General features: G+C 49.6%; 5 protein-coding genes across 5 annotated transcripts; 2 read left to right on the top strand and 3 right to left on the bottom strand.

Annotated features, from left to right (window-relative positions):
- Positions 1-347: 347 nt before the first annotated feature.
- On the top strand, positions 348-1,196 carry EPUS_04346 (uncharacterized protein; the record flags this gene model as incomplete). Its single annotated transcript, XM_007788258.1, has 3 exons — positions 348-380; positions 438-554; positions 822-1,196. The coding sequence occupies 3 exons, from the start codon at positions 348-350 to the stop codon at positions 1,194-1,196; spliced, it is 525 nt and encodes a 174-aa protein (XP_007786448.1).
- A 533-nt stretch (positions 1,197-1,729) lies between these two features.
- EPUS_04345 (uncharacterized protein) lies at positions 1,730-2,986 on the bottom strand (the record flags this gene model as incomplete). Its single annotated transcript, XM_007788257.1, has 1 exon — positions 1,730-2,986. One exon carries the CDS (start codon positions 2,984-2,986, stop codon positions 1,730-1,732), a length of 1,257 nt encoding a protein of 418 aa, XP_007786447.1.
- A 323-nt stretch (positions 2,987-3,309) lies between these two features.
- On the top strand, positions 3,310-4,804 carry EPUS_04344 (ATP-dependent rRNA helicase RRP3; the record flags this gene model as incomplete). Its single annotated transcript, XM_007788256.1, has 2 exons — positions 3,310-3,631; positions 3,678-4,804. 2 exons carry the CDS (start codon positions 3,310-3,312, stop codon positions 4,802-4,804), a joined length of 1,449 nt encoding a protein of 482 aa, XP_007786446.1.
- Positions 4,805-5,296: 492 nt separating this feature from the next.
- On the bottom strand, positions 5,297-9,114 carry EPUS_04343 (uncharacterized protein; the record flags this gene model as incomplete). The annotated part of the gene is made up of 5 exons (XM_007788255.1): positions 5,297-6,687; positions 6,732-6,940; positions 6,990-7,056; positions 7,109-7,127; positions 7,723-9,114. 5 exons carry the CDS (start codon positions 9,112-9,114, stop codon positions 5,297-5,299), a joined length of 3,078 nt encoding a protein of 1,025 aa, XP_007786445.1.
- Positions 9,115-12,072: 2,958 nt separating this feature from the next.
- On the bottom strand, positions 12,073-14,975 carry EPUS_04342 (uncharacterized protein; the record flags this gene model as incomplete). Its single annotated transcript, XM_007788254.1, has 4 exons — positions 12,073-13,519; positions 13,573-14,243; positions 14,304-14,759; positions 14,823-14,975. 4 exons carry the CDS (start codon positions 14,973-14,975, stop codon positions 12,073-12,075), a joined length of 2,727 nt encoding a protein of 908 aa, XP_007786444.1.
- Between the last annotated feature and the right edge of the window lie 2,023 nt (positions 14,976-16,998).

Below are 16,998 nucleotides of genomic sequence, written 5' to 3'. Positions count from 1 at the left end.
CTAGGGCCGCTAATAAGATCAATGTTTTGACAGGCAACATTCTTTAACGAGGGAAACTTCTGGTGTTTTCCGAATTTTTCTCATGTTGGTAGCCTGCTCAGTATTAAAAAGTGACTTCAACCTCAAATAGGCTGTAGCTTCAGTAGAATAGATGACCATCCTCCATTTGCAACTCCAGCATCGTTCAAGCACTTCCACGCCACCAAGTACCCACCGTCCTTCAATAAATCACATCCGCTTGGGCTGCCCTTCTCTCATTCTCATCTCCAAGCCCTATCTACTATTTGTTCCCACAAATCTCCTGGAACGGCTGTTGGCGAATAAGAATCCAAGAGCCTTGACTCAAGATGGCGCAAGGCAGTCAAAAGCGCATCACCAAAGTATGTAGATCCTGCAGACGACTAGCCATGATCATTGTAGCTAATGACCTCTTTCAGGAGCTGAGTGAGCTCACCAGCTCCCCTCCAGCAGGCATCACAGTGTCACTGGCCGATGAATCAGATCTCCTCAAGTGGAAGGTTACCATGGAAGGTCCAGCAGATTCTCCTTATGCTGTAAGTCATTTTTCAATAGTGCTTGAGTCTCTATTCAAAGTTGCCTCCCCACCACGAGACCAGAATGAGAAGTACTATCTGCTTCCGAGATGCAATTTCCTATCATTGAAAATATGGCTGAGCCCATGTGGCTGAATCAAAAGCATGTATAAATCTGCTCTGTGTCTTCCATAGGGCGGTCTTGGACGCTCGTCTCTTCATCCAATGCCTATAGCCAACCTTTCGTCTTCTACTTACTGGCAAGTCTAACCAAAGCGGTAAAAACAGGGCGGCACATTCCACCTCCTCCTCACCCTACCTCCCCAGTACCCCTTCCGCCCTCCCACCCTCACTTTCACCACCAAAGTCTATCACCCGAACATCTCTTCCGGGCCGACCACCGCCAACCCCGCCAACACTCCCGGAATCACCACGCCAGCCCCCGCCGAAGCTGGCGTGATGTGTCTTGGCATACTAAAGCCCGAAGAATGGAAGCCGTCCACCAAGATCGCGGCGGTGCTGGGGTTTGCCAGACAGTTGCTCAGAGAGCCAAACCCGGATGATGCGGTAGAAGGGAGGATTGCGGAGGAGTTGAGGAGGGATCGTGCGGCTTGGGAGAAGGAGGCGAGGGATTGGACGAAGAGGTATGCGATGAAGAAGTGAGGGGGTTCTGCATCGACCGTTCTCTATCTAATGATGATGATGGTCATGGCTACGATTGCATTGATACAGACGGCGAATACGGAGTGATGCAGATTGAGCAGGTGTGGAAATACACTTGCTTTGTTTCTTTCTAAAATAGAGAATGACTTTGTCCTTCCGGAGCCTATCAGTACTTCTCCAGCTGCATTTCCCGCCTGTGAATTGACCGTTATTCTCGTCATCTTGCACCCTCACACCTCGCTATATCATTTTCACACCCCGTGCCAGGCAGTACCGGCCCTGAGGCAATGAGGGTGGAATCTGACTGCTGTTGGGGGTGTTGGGTATCAGCTTCGCCGCCAACAGGAAAATGTCTATTTGGCCCGATACTTACGTGGCTTGGTAGGGTGCCGCTCGTAATATTTGCTGGCGACTTCGAGTCCATCCGCGCTGACTTGAATCACAAGCACAAATAGAACCACTTCGAGCCAACCTTCTGGCAGGATGACGCTCGATACCAAAAGCATTGTGTCAATCCCGCCGCGAACAGCCGCTCACTCACCCTCATCAGCCCCGTCTTCTAAACTCACATCATCCACATCGCTATCCTCGCTGTCCCATCTGTCTTCCATCTCCTCATCTTCAGCTCTATCGCCATTCGAATTAGCTCTCGTGTTGGCGTTCAACCGCCTTTTCCTCTCCACATTCGCTCGCTGCTCTTTCCTCCTCTCCTCTTTCTCCTTCCGTCGTTGTGCCCATTTCTGGTCCATCTCCTGCTCCTCTGCTTTCGACTTCGTAACGAACTCATTCCACATGACTTTTCCTTCGCAGACCCCTTCCTCCACCTTGACTAAACGAAGCTTCATCCGCGGCCCGAGCTCGACTAGCTTGACTGCTCGCTTTTCCACGTTGCTCCCGCCACTACTTCGGTCCTTCGACTTCCCATCTCTTAGCTTCTGTACCTGCTTCTTGCTCAACACTCGACGAGTCTGCGCTTCCAGTACTTCTACTTCAGCATCCGTGTCTAATTCTGTCTCGCTGGCTGATGTAAAGCCAGCAGCACTAGGATCAAGCAGATACTCCGACACGTCCTCTAGCCGACTAAGATTGGGAATGGCGCTTCCTTTTTTCTGCCGTTGTCTTTGCTCTTTCGGGTCGAGTCGCCGGATCCTCCGCGGGACGCCCGTTTGTTTTGTGGTAATGGCGTAGTGGCGGAGGTTCAGGACGAAGGTGCCGTCTTCGGCGTTCGACAACTCTCTATTGAGAAGCATAATGCGGTGGATAGAGGAAAGAGGAGTGGTTTGAGGAGAGATCTGGGGAAACATATTTTGGAAGATGGTTGTGGTAAGGTCTTCAAGCTGCTTGCGGATAGGATCTGAAGATGCGTCTTGTTGTGTCTTCATGTTGTTCATGACGAGCAGCGGCGCGGTTTGGTATTCTTTTCCTCCTCCTCTGGGATGTTTCTGCGCTTTGGTCACATCCTTGCAGAGCGAGTAATTGTCAACCCGAAAATGGAGCGTCGGGCCTCGAGGAGCCAATGCGACTCTTAGGTTGGTATTGCCCGAATTTGAACGCGAAAAGAGTAGCAGATGGGAAACTCCCAGCGGTCCTGCCATCGAGATGTAGTCTTTAAGTTTGTTCGCCTTTCGCTCCTGGACACCAGAGTGAGCCACTTTCGCTCTTGAATGGATCTCAGCTGGGAAACAAACCTTCAATCTACTTGCTGTGTCTGGCTCCATCATGGCCCGCACGTCCTTGGCCAATTGGGTGATGCTAGGCCCGACCTCGCCAGCTCCCATTCGAATGACCATGCTCCTTGGTGACCTGTTCGTCCCGCCGGGCCTTCCAGGACCGTTGACAGCGCCATTTGCCTTTGCATGAGTGCGCTTTTTAGTCCGTCGTTTCGCCATATGCACAGTGTGAGATATGAGGATTCTAATGGAAATACCGACGGGGTCTTGAAGTGCCTCGAACTTTTTTTTGGCAGTTTGGAGATCGGCGTGCGGAACGATCCCCGCTGGTGACGATTTTATTTTTGGCAAAAGATTGAAATGCACATACATAGTTCGGTGCAAATAATAATTTACACACTACCAAGCGCACTTGAACCTCACATTCCGGTGCTCTCTAGAGGATGTCCTCTAACAAACGGCGAAAGCTCAGTCACGAGGTTAATACTGGTCACGACTCTTCCAGCCCTTCCGCGCCTGTGACTCCGACTGGCGGAGATGAAATCTTCTCCGAGGGTAAAGCTGATGATGAGGTCGGGACGAAGACATTCAAGGATCTGGGAGTGATCGACCCTCTTTGCGAAGCGTGTGTCGCCTTGGGATACAAAGCTCCGACGCCTATCCAAGCAGAAGCAATCCCTCTTGCTCTTCAAGGACGAGATCTCATTGGACTGGCAGAAACCGGCAGTGGAAAGACAGCAGCTTTTTCGCTGCCTATACTACAAGGTAAGTAGTACTCTTCAAGGGAATAGGGTGCTCTAACAAACCGCAGCTTTAATGGACAAGCCGCAATCGTTTCACTCACTCGTCCTTGCGCCAACTCGGGAATTAGCCTACCAGATCTCGCAGGCCATTGAGGCAATGGGCTCTCTCATTTCGGTCAGATGCACCGTCTTGGTCGGTGGTATGGATATGATCCCCCAATCGATATCCTTAGGGAAGAAGCCACATATTATCGTTGCGACTCCTGGTCGACTGCTAGACCATCTCGAAAATACCAAGGGGTTCAACTTGCGCGGCTTGAAGTATCTGGTCATGGACGAGGCCGATCGATTACTAGATCTAGACTTTGGGCCGATACTGGACAAGATATTGAAGATTCTGCCCAGAGACGGAAGGAAGACATATCTCTTCTCTGCTACAATGTCATCTAAAGTGGAGAGTCTTCAACGAGCGTCCCTTTCGAATCCTCTACGGGTCAGCGTCAGCACGGACAAGTACCAAACCGTCTCCACACTTTTACAATCCTACCTCTTCTTCCCCCACAAACATAAAGACATCTACCTCGTGTTTCTCCTCAACGAGCTAGCCGGCCAAACCACCATAATCTTCACCCGAACAGTAAACGAAACACAACGAATCGCCATCCTGCTCCGCCTGCTTGGCTTCAGCGCAATACCGCTGCACGGTCAACTCTCCCAGAACGCACGAATGGGCGCCCTGAATAAATTCCGCGCCAAATCCCGCACCATCCTAGTTGCCACAGACGTCGCAGCCCGTGGCCTCGATATCCCCTCGGTAGATGTCGTCCTCAACTTCGATCTCCCGCCCGATAGCAAGACCTACATCCACCGAGTCGGGCGGACAGCACGGGCCGGCAAAAGCGGCAATGCCATCAGCTTCGTGACGCAGTATGATGTCGAGTTGTGGCTGAGGATTGAGGCGGCGCTGGGAAAGAAGTTGAAGGAATACGAGACGGTCAAGGATGAGGTGATGGTTTTGGCGGACAGGGTGGGCGAGGCGCAAAGGGGAGCGGTGATGGAGATGAAAGAGCTGCATGAGGCGAGGGGGAAAAAGGGGGCAACGTTGAAGGGAAGGAGGAGAGCCGGAGGCGGGGGGGGGATGGGAACGGGGAAGGGGAAGAGAGGGAGAGATGATATGGATCGAGAGGAGGGTTGATGATTGGTGTTTGTTGAACTCAGACGTTCAATCACCATCTCTTTCCCCAATGGCAAGTCAGCTGCCCAACATGCGAAAGTGACCGTATTTCGTGTACTTCGATTCGTCCAACACGTCCCCAGCCCACGTCTTTGGGCACGGGGCAACACGGCCTGTTCGTGTCTTTAAGCGCAGGCTGCACCTCAACCGGTCGGCGAGCTGGTGTTGTTGCCATTCAGGAGTTGAAGCACACCGCTGGAGCTGTCGTGGTTGAGCTGGTATCTTACCTCTATCAATAGACAGGAGAAGCGGGCGAGATCGTCGGGAAGGTCATGGTGGGTAACTAGAGATACGGAGAGGCCATGTTGTGTGGCTTGTTACTTCTTAACCACCACATGAATGAACAATATTCAGTGGTTTCTATCTAAGACATCGATACATGGGTGGGAAGGATTCAGATGCTCAATTCTCATTCATCATCTGCCTTCTACCAGTTCACGTCCACACTCAATCTCAATCCTCCCCTCCACCACCCATATCTCCACCACCTTGTTTGGCACTCTTGGCCGAGCAAATATCATCCACTCTCAATAGCAGACAAGCTGACTCCAATGCGGTCTTGATACTTTGGCTCTTTACCGCCTCCGGTTCCCACACTCCATATTCCTTCATGTCGACCACATTCCCAGTATCGCCGTCAATACCCCAGGAACTGCCACCCTCTGCATGTTTGGCCCGCAATTTGGTCAGGATGCGGATCGGACTTGCTCCTGCATTCTGGACCAGGGTTCGTGGAATGACCTCCATGGCGTCTGCGATGGCTTTGTAGGGCCATTGAGCGACGCCTTCCACTGATTTAGCTTTCTGTGCTAGTCTCACCGATACAGCCATTTCTGTTGCGCCTCCGCCCGGGGATAGTCGCGGGTGGAATAAGACGTTTCTTGCGACGCTCATTGCGTCTTGGAGGTTTCGTTCAATCTCATTCAGGATGTCTTTGCTGGGGCCACGGAGGAGAATGGTGCAAGCCTTGGGATTCTTACATTTTGTGAGGAAGGTGAAGTACTCGTCTCCAATCTTTTCGATTTCGAAGAGGCCGCATTCCGTGCCTACGTCGGACTCCTGTAGATCGTCCACTCTGTTAACGACGGTCGCTCCAACCGCTCGCGCTATCCTATTATTGTCTGTCTTCCTTACTCTTCGCAGTGCCGTTACATTTGCCTTGACGAAGTAGTGCTGTGCCAGGTCTGATACGCCTTTTTCCGTTATGACCAGGTCGGGCTTGACTGACAATACAGCGTCGCACATCTTTTTCACCTGCTCTTCTTCGATCTGGAGGATTCGGTTCCACGAGTCTTCGTTGCTGATCTCAACATTCGTCTGTGACTCGCCTTTCTTGTACTCTAAGGGGCAGTCGAGGAGGACTATTCTGGGATTTGTAATCTTTCTTCGCATAGAAGCATGCGTGATATCTTTGTTGAGCATGACTCCGTCAAGGACTTGCGATGCCTCAATCTCCCCACCGGGTATCTTCTCTACCCTTGCATAACGCTTGATGTCGACTTCGTGAACCTTCGGAGCGGATGCGGGTTTCTTGGACGGACTACTAGAAGGGGTGCCGTTGGTGAGGTGTGTGTTAGATGCGAATGATTGATCTTGGGAGACTGTCCGAACGGCACGCAGCGCCAGCGAACACATCAATGCTGAGTATCGGGCTATAGTCTTTGTGCCGATGGAAGACTCGATCAGTTCGATCATAGATTTGTCATCGGAGGTATTGACTGGGCGGGAAATGTCCTCTATGATTGCAAGAGCGTCTGCCAACGCTCGTTTGAAAGCTGAGATGATGACAACTGGATGGATGTTTCGTTCTAACTGGGGAAGCGCCTGTGCCAGAATCTCACCAGCTAGCAACGTCAGAAGGGTGGTCCCAAGGTCGCGGTCAACATACCCAATATTATGACTGTTGTTGTGCCATCTCCCACCTCTTCATCTTGCGTTCTGCTAAGCTCGATCATGCTCTTTGCAGCTGGGTGCGCAACTTCAATTTCTCGGAGGATTGCATGGCCGTCGTTCGTAAGCACTATACCGCCCATCGGATCTAGCAACATCTTCAGCATCGCCTTCGGGCCCAAGCATGATCGAATAATGTCGGCAACGCTGGAGAACGGAGTTAGTTCACAGAGCGTGAAAGCCCGGAAAAGCATACGTCTTTGCTGCAGTGATATTGGATAATTGTGCTTTTCGCCCGATCTGTCTGTCCCCGTTCTGGGTGTCTATCCAGAAATTAGCTCTTCCAGGGCCACAATGTTTCTTGACCTTGCTCACTCATAACCACCACAGGTGCCTGCATGTTTAGGGAGACTCTGGTCAGCTGTGCCGACTACGTGGGATATATGGATGCCAGCAGATATCGGGCCTGCAAGTCTCTCGGTAGGTTGTGTGGGTAAGGAAGAGATGGAGCTGGGTTCGAATTAATTGCTTTCCAGTGGAAAGTCAAGCTCTGGTATTTTATTCATCTCATTCAATCATTTCTGCGCCGCTCAACTTTTTGGAGATTGCCAGGAATTGCACCCTGAAGCTAACCTAATGCAGTATTATGGTTGAGACGCCTCTGACGCGTGTTAGAAGAAGCGTCTTCCCTAACTTTTATTATGCTAAAACCCTTAACTATTAGATCATAGAAAATTAATACTTTTTATTTAAGATTTATATTAACTTTTAGTTTTTTGTACCCTCACACTCGCGTATATCAGCAATCAAAGTGAGCACAGAGCAAGGAAACAATCATGGCATTGGAGGCCGCGAAGCCTTTGACACAGACCCTACATATCATCTCTGGTAAGCTAAGAGAAACAGATGTCTTAAGGACATGCCCAAGAGGTCCACGAAATTCAAGGCCGCTATACAAGGAGAGCTACCAGTTACTCCTCCTCGCTTACCTCGCTTTCCTCTTCGCTTGGCATCTGCGGTTGGTGCTGGTTGCCAGATATCCCCAATCCAACTGTCTCATGATCCACATCATCTTCCTGATCAAAAACGGCCTCTAATTCCGCCGCCAATCCGTCATCGTCCTCATCCTCTTCCTCGGCGCGATCTTGAGTGACTCTGCTCATAGAGTTGCTCGCCACCCTAGTTTCCCGTGGAGAAGGTAAAGCCAGGTCCTCAATGTCATCGTCTTCATCGCCATCGTCCAAATTGGCGTCATCTTCAGCACCATCTTCACTATTTGCTCGTGAATCTCTGCTTTGTGGTGACGCCGACGCTGTATTTGCACGTGATTGTGAAGCAGAATGGCTGGCGAATGCATCCACGTTGATTCGGTGCTTCTGCTTTGCTTTGACAGGAGGAGAACCCATGTCGATTGTGAGATCGGATGCCTCATCGACGATGATTTGGGGCGATTGTGTATGTTGTTGAGCGGCTGATGCGACTCGGGAAGGTGCTTGCCTGCCACGACTGGTCTGTGCTTGGTCCTTCTCTTCATCTGTCAAGTCAACTCTCTCTGCCGACTTAGGGCCTCCCCTACCCCTCGGGGCCGTAGCAGTGGTCCGGGATTTTGACTTGGCGGCATTTGATGAAGCAGGATGACTCGTGTTCGGTACACCACGAGCCGTGGTTTTCGGTTCCACCTTTCTTCGCTTAGACATGGACGGACCCATGAATGGTGACTGAAGGGACGTGGCGGCCTTGCTCGATGCCATTCTTCCGGAGGTTCCTGGAGCGGGACTTGGCATATTTGGTGTCACAGGCTTTGGAGTGGCACTCCCTACTTCCGCCTCCTTCCTAGCATCAACCAGGAAGTGTCGATAGTCATAGGGATTCTCAGCATCAGCCCCATCCTCGTCACTTTCTCCAAGCTCCTCTTGGTCTTGGTGGTTGGAAGCATCTCTCGAGATGTCGTTGATAGTCTCAAGCTGTTGCAGCTGCTCAATGTTCGGTTTCGTGATTGCAGAAGTAAGGTTGAAGTTGAGTGATTTAGAAATTGATTCGAGCGTAAAGGCAGATTTCTCTTTGTCGAAGACCAAGGCCAGGTCAACTAGGTCCGGATCAGTGGTTTTCGGATCTGCTGTGCCATTATATTTATAGGGCTCGGAAGTGCCTTCTCGGACGACTAGCTTGTAAGATTCGGACGAAGTCTGATTCTCCGTGATGACTTGACGTTGGGGAATCTGCTTTGATTTCCAGTTGTAGCGAACGTTTAACAACTGGGCAGCATTTCCTCCTGTTTCGGAAAAACTCTTTCCCAATAATATGGGATACTCAGCTTGTCTAGATGGGTCTATGAGACCTGAAAGCCTGGGAGGCAGAGCAGGCGAGCGTTGGACAGCCATCTTGAGGGTCGAAGATCAATGTTTGGATGGTGGGGTGTCAAAGGCAAATATGAGCAAATATGAGCAAATCTATCGTTTGATATTGCACAATGTTATGTTTGTCAAATGTAGGGTGAATTCAGACAATGTCAATAACCTCACTAGGGGAGCAGCAGATTCACAGGTGAACAATGACAACCAGCAACCGAGTGAATAGATCAATAAATCTGTGACTTTCCAAGGGTCTTCTTTGACATCCAAGACGTGGCTGACTAGCAACAAAGCTAGCACATTACTGGTTAGACCACATTGCCAGGAATAGCAACCCTCGAATTGGGGTTGAACATTCAAACTCAACATATCCCCAGACCATTGGCTGACGGGATCTCGAAGGATAGCGTTGACTCGCTGACTCGCTGACTACCTTGCTATAAACACTATTTTCAGTTTAGACCATTACTTGCTTGCTGAAAGAGCATTTAGCTTTACTCCTCCTGTTAGTGGGCATTTCGTTGTGGGGATGAAAATGGGGATGAGAATTCGCCGAACTTTTTGACGCGCCCCAGTAAGTAACTCGCACCCACCCTCCTTGTTGGGAGTGGGACGGATAAAGGCCAGTGGGGTGAATGCTAGCACTAGTTGAGCCCATGCTGGAAGATAGTTTAGTTTCGCGGATCTCTTGCCGGTCGTTGAATCTGGCCGGAGATAGGAAGTATCTGTAGCGTCAGTAGGGGAAACCAATGGCATCTTGCAAGTCCATGTCCAACCCGGCTCGCGTTGACAACGAGGCCACTTCTGGGGCGAGATTGAGTCTCCACACAGGTCGAAGAATGGGTCATCTTGATCAATGTTGAGAACGTGTTGTTGGTTTGTGATGAATCCCACATGAGAGAGAGGAACAATTCTCCAGACGGTTCCAAGACGCCTGATGACTGCCCTGCAAGTCGGAGGAATAAAGAGATGTAACTGATCGCAGCAGATAATTTCTCGATATGGTGATAATGATGGATGACGTTTCCACCTTAACAGCCCTCCATCAATAGAAGAAAGGACCGAGTATACATTATCCTTCGAGTTGTCGTTCATCGCACACAGAGTCTCGACGAATAATCTATCATCGAATGCGCTCTGGGTTAGGACCAGGCTCTCCTCGGAGGATGTGAAGCGAAGTGTAGCATGATTGCCTGCCTCAGGCCATGCCGTTAGCCAGCAAGCACTGTCCTGAAGGAGACAGCCACCATACACTGCATTTCGTGCGATGTTCCGAAAAAGAACCTGTGGATGATTGATTCTCATATATTTCCTCATCTGGGAGATTCTGATGGCTGAGGATAGAAGCGACAGGCATCGAAGGGTGGCCATGAAGCATGTTTGGCGATACGGTCGAACGGCGATGATTCACAAGAGTGACAGCCATCTGCTGATCATAAACATGCTATAGGAGATCTCTGAGAAGCACCAGCTGGTGTCAATACGTGTCTGGGTAGGGATCAGGTTAAGGTATGCCCCAATCACATCCTGCGCTCCTTAAAAGGCGGCAAATCTTCCTGAAACAATATTTCAGAAAGTGATATCTGTGGACTAAGAGATCCGGGAAAGAACGAGTACCCATGCCGCTTTCAACATTAAAAGGTCGCCAATATCTTGAGTGCTTGAACTGAAAGCCCATCACGATTTGATCCATCACTGGCCGAGAATTACCTGCCTCTCAAACAATGCTTGTCATTTTGGAACCTTCGGAGTATCTCAGCTGTAGCAATCCGTATCTTCATTAGAAAGTTGGAGTGTGTGCTCGATTAAATGGTGAAAGGTTGGAGAGGTTCGAACTTTTGGAAGTTCTCCCAAATATGCAAAACCATGGTCATCTAATATGGTCGATAGGCAGCATCATACTATGTGTGAGAAAGACCAAGTTCCAGCATTTACGACCACTTTCTATATCAGCCAGAAGCCGGAACCTGGTCGACACATCTTCGAAGCGCACCGAACATTTAACATCTTTATTCGCTCGCGGACGCATCTGGTCCGGACGGTCTCTATGCTACAGGACCTTGAAGACATATACACTTCTCCTGATGACCTGGTGATATTGTCGTCCAGCCGAGGGGAAACTGGTTCAGAGGATTAGATGATGATGTGACACAGCCTATCAGATGCGGCGAGAGACCAGGAGGAAACCGGCAACCAACGTCTCGGAATCATGTACCCCAGGAAATGTCCCTAATGAATGTCCTCTACATTGTTTGCGAATGCTCTGTGTCGTTCTGACGGCCGGCTGAGGATAGAGCCAGGTAGTGGACAATGTCTGCTCATCCAAATGATCAATGAGGATGAAGGCGGCGGCGGGCGCTAAATACGGATATATCTACCAGTACAGTGTGGTGACCTTAGGTTGACCCGCATCTGTCCACCCATTCTTGGTAATGAGGATTGTGTAATCTGAATGCTCGACTAATGTGAATACGATATGTACTGTACTAGAACCTGTTCGCCAATCTGGAATTTTTGCTGTTGGAGACGCCAGCTTGTTACCCTCTTGGGCAGCTGAACTCAGTCCACTTTGCGTGAAGAATGCATCGAATCTCTGACTTTAGCTTTACTCGAAAGGCTTAGCTGCTGGAGCCACTATGATGATCTGGTAACAGGAACGTGTCTCGAATCAGCTAATTTGTCTGTGTACGTCAATGAGATGTTGATTGTAGCAAGATGACGGAGTGTGGATGATTCGCTCTCCAAGAATATGTTCAAATGCCATTCGTTATCTGGACAAGGTAATGCGCCGTTCTGACAAAAGTAAATATCGTTCCCTGCGACGCCCCCAAGCAAAAGCCGCCAAAATGTCATGTGAAAACCACTCCCTTCTATATCCAATTACCCAAGCCAAGGGAGCAAGTAGACATTATAATCCTCCGTCAGACTCCTTAAGAATTAATAGCGCTGGATCACTTTACAAGAATCTGACACAGGAGCGGTGGAGTTCTAGAATAGACCAAGCGCAAACGGCAAAAGTGCATGACAACCAATCTGGTTGGCGATAGGAACGATGGCTGCGAAATCTTTGATCTGCCAACCTCTCGGTGCGTAGACTGCTAGATAAACCATTCCACCGGCCATGGGAACAATGATGAGGTACATCCATTTGAAGTCTCGGACAATTCTATCAAGGCCGATTCTGAAGCCAGACGCTTCAATTTCCTTTGCGGTTGTGGTCCATTCCATCTTGATGCTGAAGAAATGACAGAGGAGAGCCTTGAGGAGATGGAAGGAGATGCCGCCAAAGAAGAGCAAGAACATGGGTGTCCATTTGATGGTCTCAAGGACAGCCTTGAAAAATGTCTTTTGACCAAGGCGATGTCTCAGCATAGCATAGGCGAGAGGCGAAAGGATATTAAAGACGAAGGCCATGCCGACAAAGATCCTCCAGGAAGTGATGTAGAACTGATCCACGTTATCTCCGAAGAGACCAACAATCAGATAGTTTGCCAATGTCAAAGGGATAGCGGACGCGATGGCGTAATAAGTGCCGATGTATGCCATGATGGTGACTTTCGATGTGATTTTGATGTTGCTCCACAAGAACTTTCGGAACAGCGGTGTGATGGGTCCCCTGGTAGGCCATTTGATCAATGGATGAAAAACGAGTTCATTGCAGCCGTAGGCATATTTCTCCCACCGAGCAAGTTCATCGTAGACAGTCAATGACACGCCTTCCTTAAAGCCACCGTTGTGGTAGGTAGCAAGGCGAACGACGAAGTGGTTCATTTGTAATCGTAGACTGACGTCAAAGTCCTCGGAGACATGACTGTCTGACCAGAATTTGGTCATTCCATCTTCTTCCCACGAGATACTTTGGATGGCTTTCCAGCGAATGAATGTGTTGTGACCCACGAACGGTGCACAGTCTCCACTGCCAACAGCAAATTGGATAGATGTGTAGATGAGATTAGTGAAATAAGTGATACCGTTCTCGAAGACGTTGTTGACAACCTGAAGGATACCTGACGCATGTTGGAGGAGAGCGACTTCTGGGCTTTCATGCATTTCGAGTGCCCCAAGTAGCAAGCAGTCTTCAGGAACGCGGGTGTCGGAGTCAATGATCAAGATGTATTCACCAACTCTGCAGTTACCGGCAGCCCATGTCCTGCCGCCGTCTTGCTCGATCATTCGGTTTCGAGCTTGATCATACATTTCCTGTTCGTCTTCGATCGAGATGTCTTCATGAGTGCAATCACGTTCGCGGCACGTTTCGTCCATCAACTTCAACCACTCATCTTCAACTCGAAGGGAGAAGTCCAGGCAATAGTTCATGTTCGATGCCTTTTTGAATTGACCTTTGCGGAGGAAGTATTTGTCACCTTCTTGGGTGCAATGAGGAGGGCGAGAGCAGTAACCGATATTGTTGATTTCGTAGAAGGCTTTCCGAGCTCTGGGAGGAAGATTAGTAACGAGAAAACCAGCTATAACAGTCTGATTACTTACTCTTGGAGCTCAGGTTTTACCAATTGCATTCCATCATCATTGACGAAGATCGATGCCGTGCCGCCTTGTTCCTCGTAGTGTTTGACAGCCGCAAGAAGTGTCTCCACAGTTGGCATGATGACGCCTTTGAGACCTTCTTTGTAGACGGGCATTTGAATGGTGATGTGAGGAAGTTCGAGATCTGCGTAGCGTCCCACCTTTGGTGCCTTGCCGGAGTAATAAAGACTATTCTGGCCAATGGATGAGAGTGGGCCAACTAGCTGAAAAAGAGATCCGGTGATGACAATCATAAAGAACAAGGAGAAGGAAGCGAATAGAGGAATCGTGGCGACGAGCGCAAACCGGATCATCTGTCCATCTAAACGTACTTCCTGGAGCAGTTTCGCAACACAAGCCATTTCCACAACAACGACAAGAACCATGGCAAGGCCAATGACCATGGCATGAGTGAGCAGAAATGGCCTTTTGGGGACCCCTTGGTCTTTCTCCGGGTCGTAAGCTTTATCGCCAAGTTCTTCTTGCTCAATGGCCGCTTGTATGACGGTAACCTTTTCGTTTACCACGGGATCACTGGGAGTGGCCCAGCCTGGAGATGCGCCTGGCATCATAGACGCACGAACAAGGTTGAGGCTGCCATTTGTTGGTGGAGTTGTGATTGGAGAGCCCCAAACCTGAGCTTTCGTTAGTCACGGGACGGTCAAGCTTCTTATGCAGGTAATGCATGCGCTTACCAGTCCGAGAAGGCGCGTTTCTACATCCGCACCGTGCGCGAGGACGCCTTGCACGGTATCGCTCCAAACAAGGACGTATTTCTCACGTCGGCAAAGGCATATGTAGGCTTCCTTAGTAACACTAGATTTCTGCGTCGCGAGCTCCTTCACGGAATTGACAATCGGGAGCACAAAACCACGGGGATCCAGACAAAGCTCGGTCTGGAAGGGCGTCACGGTAGAGAGAAGGGTTTGAACGATGTCAGATGACATGGTGAATGCGACTGGAACACCAAGCTTCTCTACTGACTTGACGAGCTCCGTGTTGAGGAACATGGGGTCGGCAGTATAGACTCCATCAGGGCGTCTCAGCAATACTCCTAAGTTCGATGCTCCACCATCGCTAAGGCCGAAGTCATCCTCTGTAGGTTCCAGCCATTTGGACTCGTAGCATTTCCGATAGAGGTACTTGACCATCTAAAAAGCAGTCAGTAAAAGGCATATGATACCGTGAGTTTGCTGTTCAGCGAGAATGCGCACCACATCATGTCGATCCTGACCACCTGTCACATTGGATCGAACACTGGCTGGTGCGCTGTTTTTGGATGACAATCCAGGGCGGGAATGCCTGACGTTATGAACATCTTTTGAGGAGAAAGTAGGTGCTCCAATATTAAATGTGTCAGTAGCCATGGCACCCAGGAAACAAAGGAAACAAATCAATGAGCGTGTATGGCCTCTTGAGAACGAGTGACTTGGAAAGACAAGAGGCACAACAGTTAACAAATCAACGAGCGTGTATGGCCTCTTGAGAAGGAGTGACTTGGAAAGACAAGAGCACCACAACAGTTAACAGAGGAAAAGCAACAAAACGGACTCCGGTGAATAGAGCACCGGCTGGAAAAGTACTTTATGGATCGAGCTTAATCCCGTTTTGGGCATTGTGGGCTTGAGGGGCTGAGACGATAAACCGCCACCGACTCCGGCAGCAGTTCAGCGTAGAGAGTAGTCAGCCTACTTTCTCGGCGCCATGTGCTATATCAAGGGCCATATCCGATCCAGAACTATCAACATTTGTGTATCTTTTGCTTTCCGGAACGGGATCTAGCTTGATAGCATGGTGTTAATCTTCGTCTGCCGAGGGTGAGAACCAAATAGTCGAATAAGCCAGATAAGCTTCCATGAGCCAGACGCCGGTATCATGAACCTTGTCAAGGCACAATTATTATTGCTCGACGTGAGCGCCCCGACCAGCTAGGAATCAACTCGTGCAGACTTGGCAAACCACAACTTGGATAGTGTGGCGTGAGGAGGACTACGTAAAGGAGCACCCCTGACATGGGTAGCGGGTAGACCTGTCAGGATTGAAATGTTTTGAAGGATAGAATCTAGAGCGGAGACTGAAGGACTTTGCTTGCCCAATGCCCAGGTACCGGCTGGAGCACGTGGCTGCATTTTCAATGGACGATCTCCCGATCGTTGACCATCCTCACGGCCATTCTTGAACCTTTCAGACAATCTAGTGGCGTACAGGACTACTAGTTAGTAAGTACCGAACTCCTGCTAAGTAAGGAGGAACTCCGTGTTGTTGATACGCTCCAATTCAAAATCAGTGGAATTTGACGAATACTAGCCTGCCTTGGCGTGATTACATCATTTTAAATAGTTAGCGCTGCATCCTCCTTACGACCCAAACACCCCGAGCACACCATCAAACCTTGCCCGCTCTCTACTAGGAGGGCTTAGCTGATGACAGCCATCCCTGAACTATCCTCGTCACACCGGTGGACTGAGATTGAGATTGAACACTGCAAGCTCATGCAGCAACAATGATATTTATGATGTTAGTAATCGTCTGGCAACCAAGTGACGTTACTCACACCACTCATCTCGGGCAAAAAGGCTATGCCGTGTAACAACAATAGCGTCATGTTTCAGAACACGGGCCGCTTAAGCACCAATTGCCTTCAGCATGGGCAAGTTCCTGGACTAATGAACATTCTACATTAGCATGACAATTACCGTCAAACCATCAGATTATCAAAATCATGCAGGTGAAGTCACACTTCTACTACCGTATCAGGTAGGAGTAATGTTAGCGCGGCGCTAGTATTTTCATTCCAGAACAGGTTCTTACCATGACAGCTAGGCTTTGAACAATTAGTGGTACTGCTACAGCCGATTTCAATGGTCATCAACCAGAGAAGCTTCTAGACACCCATGTGGCGCTGTATTATAACTAGCCGTTACTAACACCATGCTAACTTTATCTCTGCCCCTTACCATAGTAACTGGTTAACTCCTTTCAGCTGTCGTTCGCTGATGAATCTCGATGTTATCAAACACTCCTTCCGCATTCGCTAACGACGCTCATCTATGATCCAGACTTGACACTGTGTCGACGCAAGGATGGTCTCACCTCACAAAGTATAGATGTCAGTATTTCTAATCTCGCAGCTGTCACACGCTGGCAGCGGCAGGATTCTGGTTCTGCCAGGCTCAACCAAATGTTGGATCCGTCCGCAGTGTGGAATAGCTCGGGAATCATGCTACCTGATCAAACAGACGACACGAGTTGCATCCATTAGCTCGTGTTCCTGCAGTATTAGACTAGATTCCGGCAGGGGCGGGCATCCGAGTTAGCGTTGCAATGATTTTGACCGTGCTAGGTTTGACTGTAGGAGACTTCCAGATATGGGTCCAGCTTCGAGAAAGC

The sequence above is a fragment of the Endocarpon pusillum genome (assembly GCF_000464535.1).
Source record: "Endocarpon pusillum Z07020 unplaced genomic scaffold C713767, whole genome shotgun sequence".
NCBI classification, from domain to species: Eukaryota; Fungi; Ascomycota; class Eurotiomycetes; order Verrucariales; family Verrucariaceae; genus Endocarpon; species Endocarpon pusillum.
Note: the sequence above shows the minus strand (reverse complement) of the source record. Positions and strands in the feature narration are given on the sequence as shown.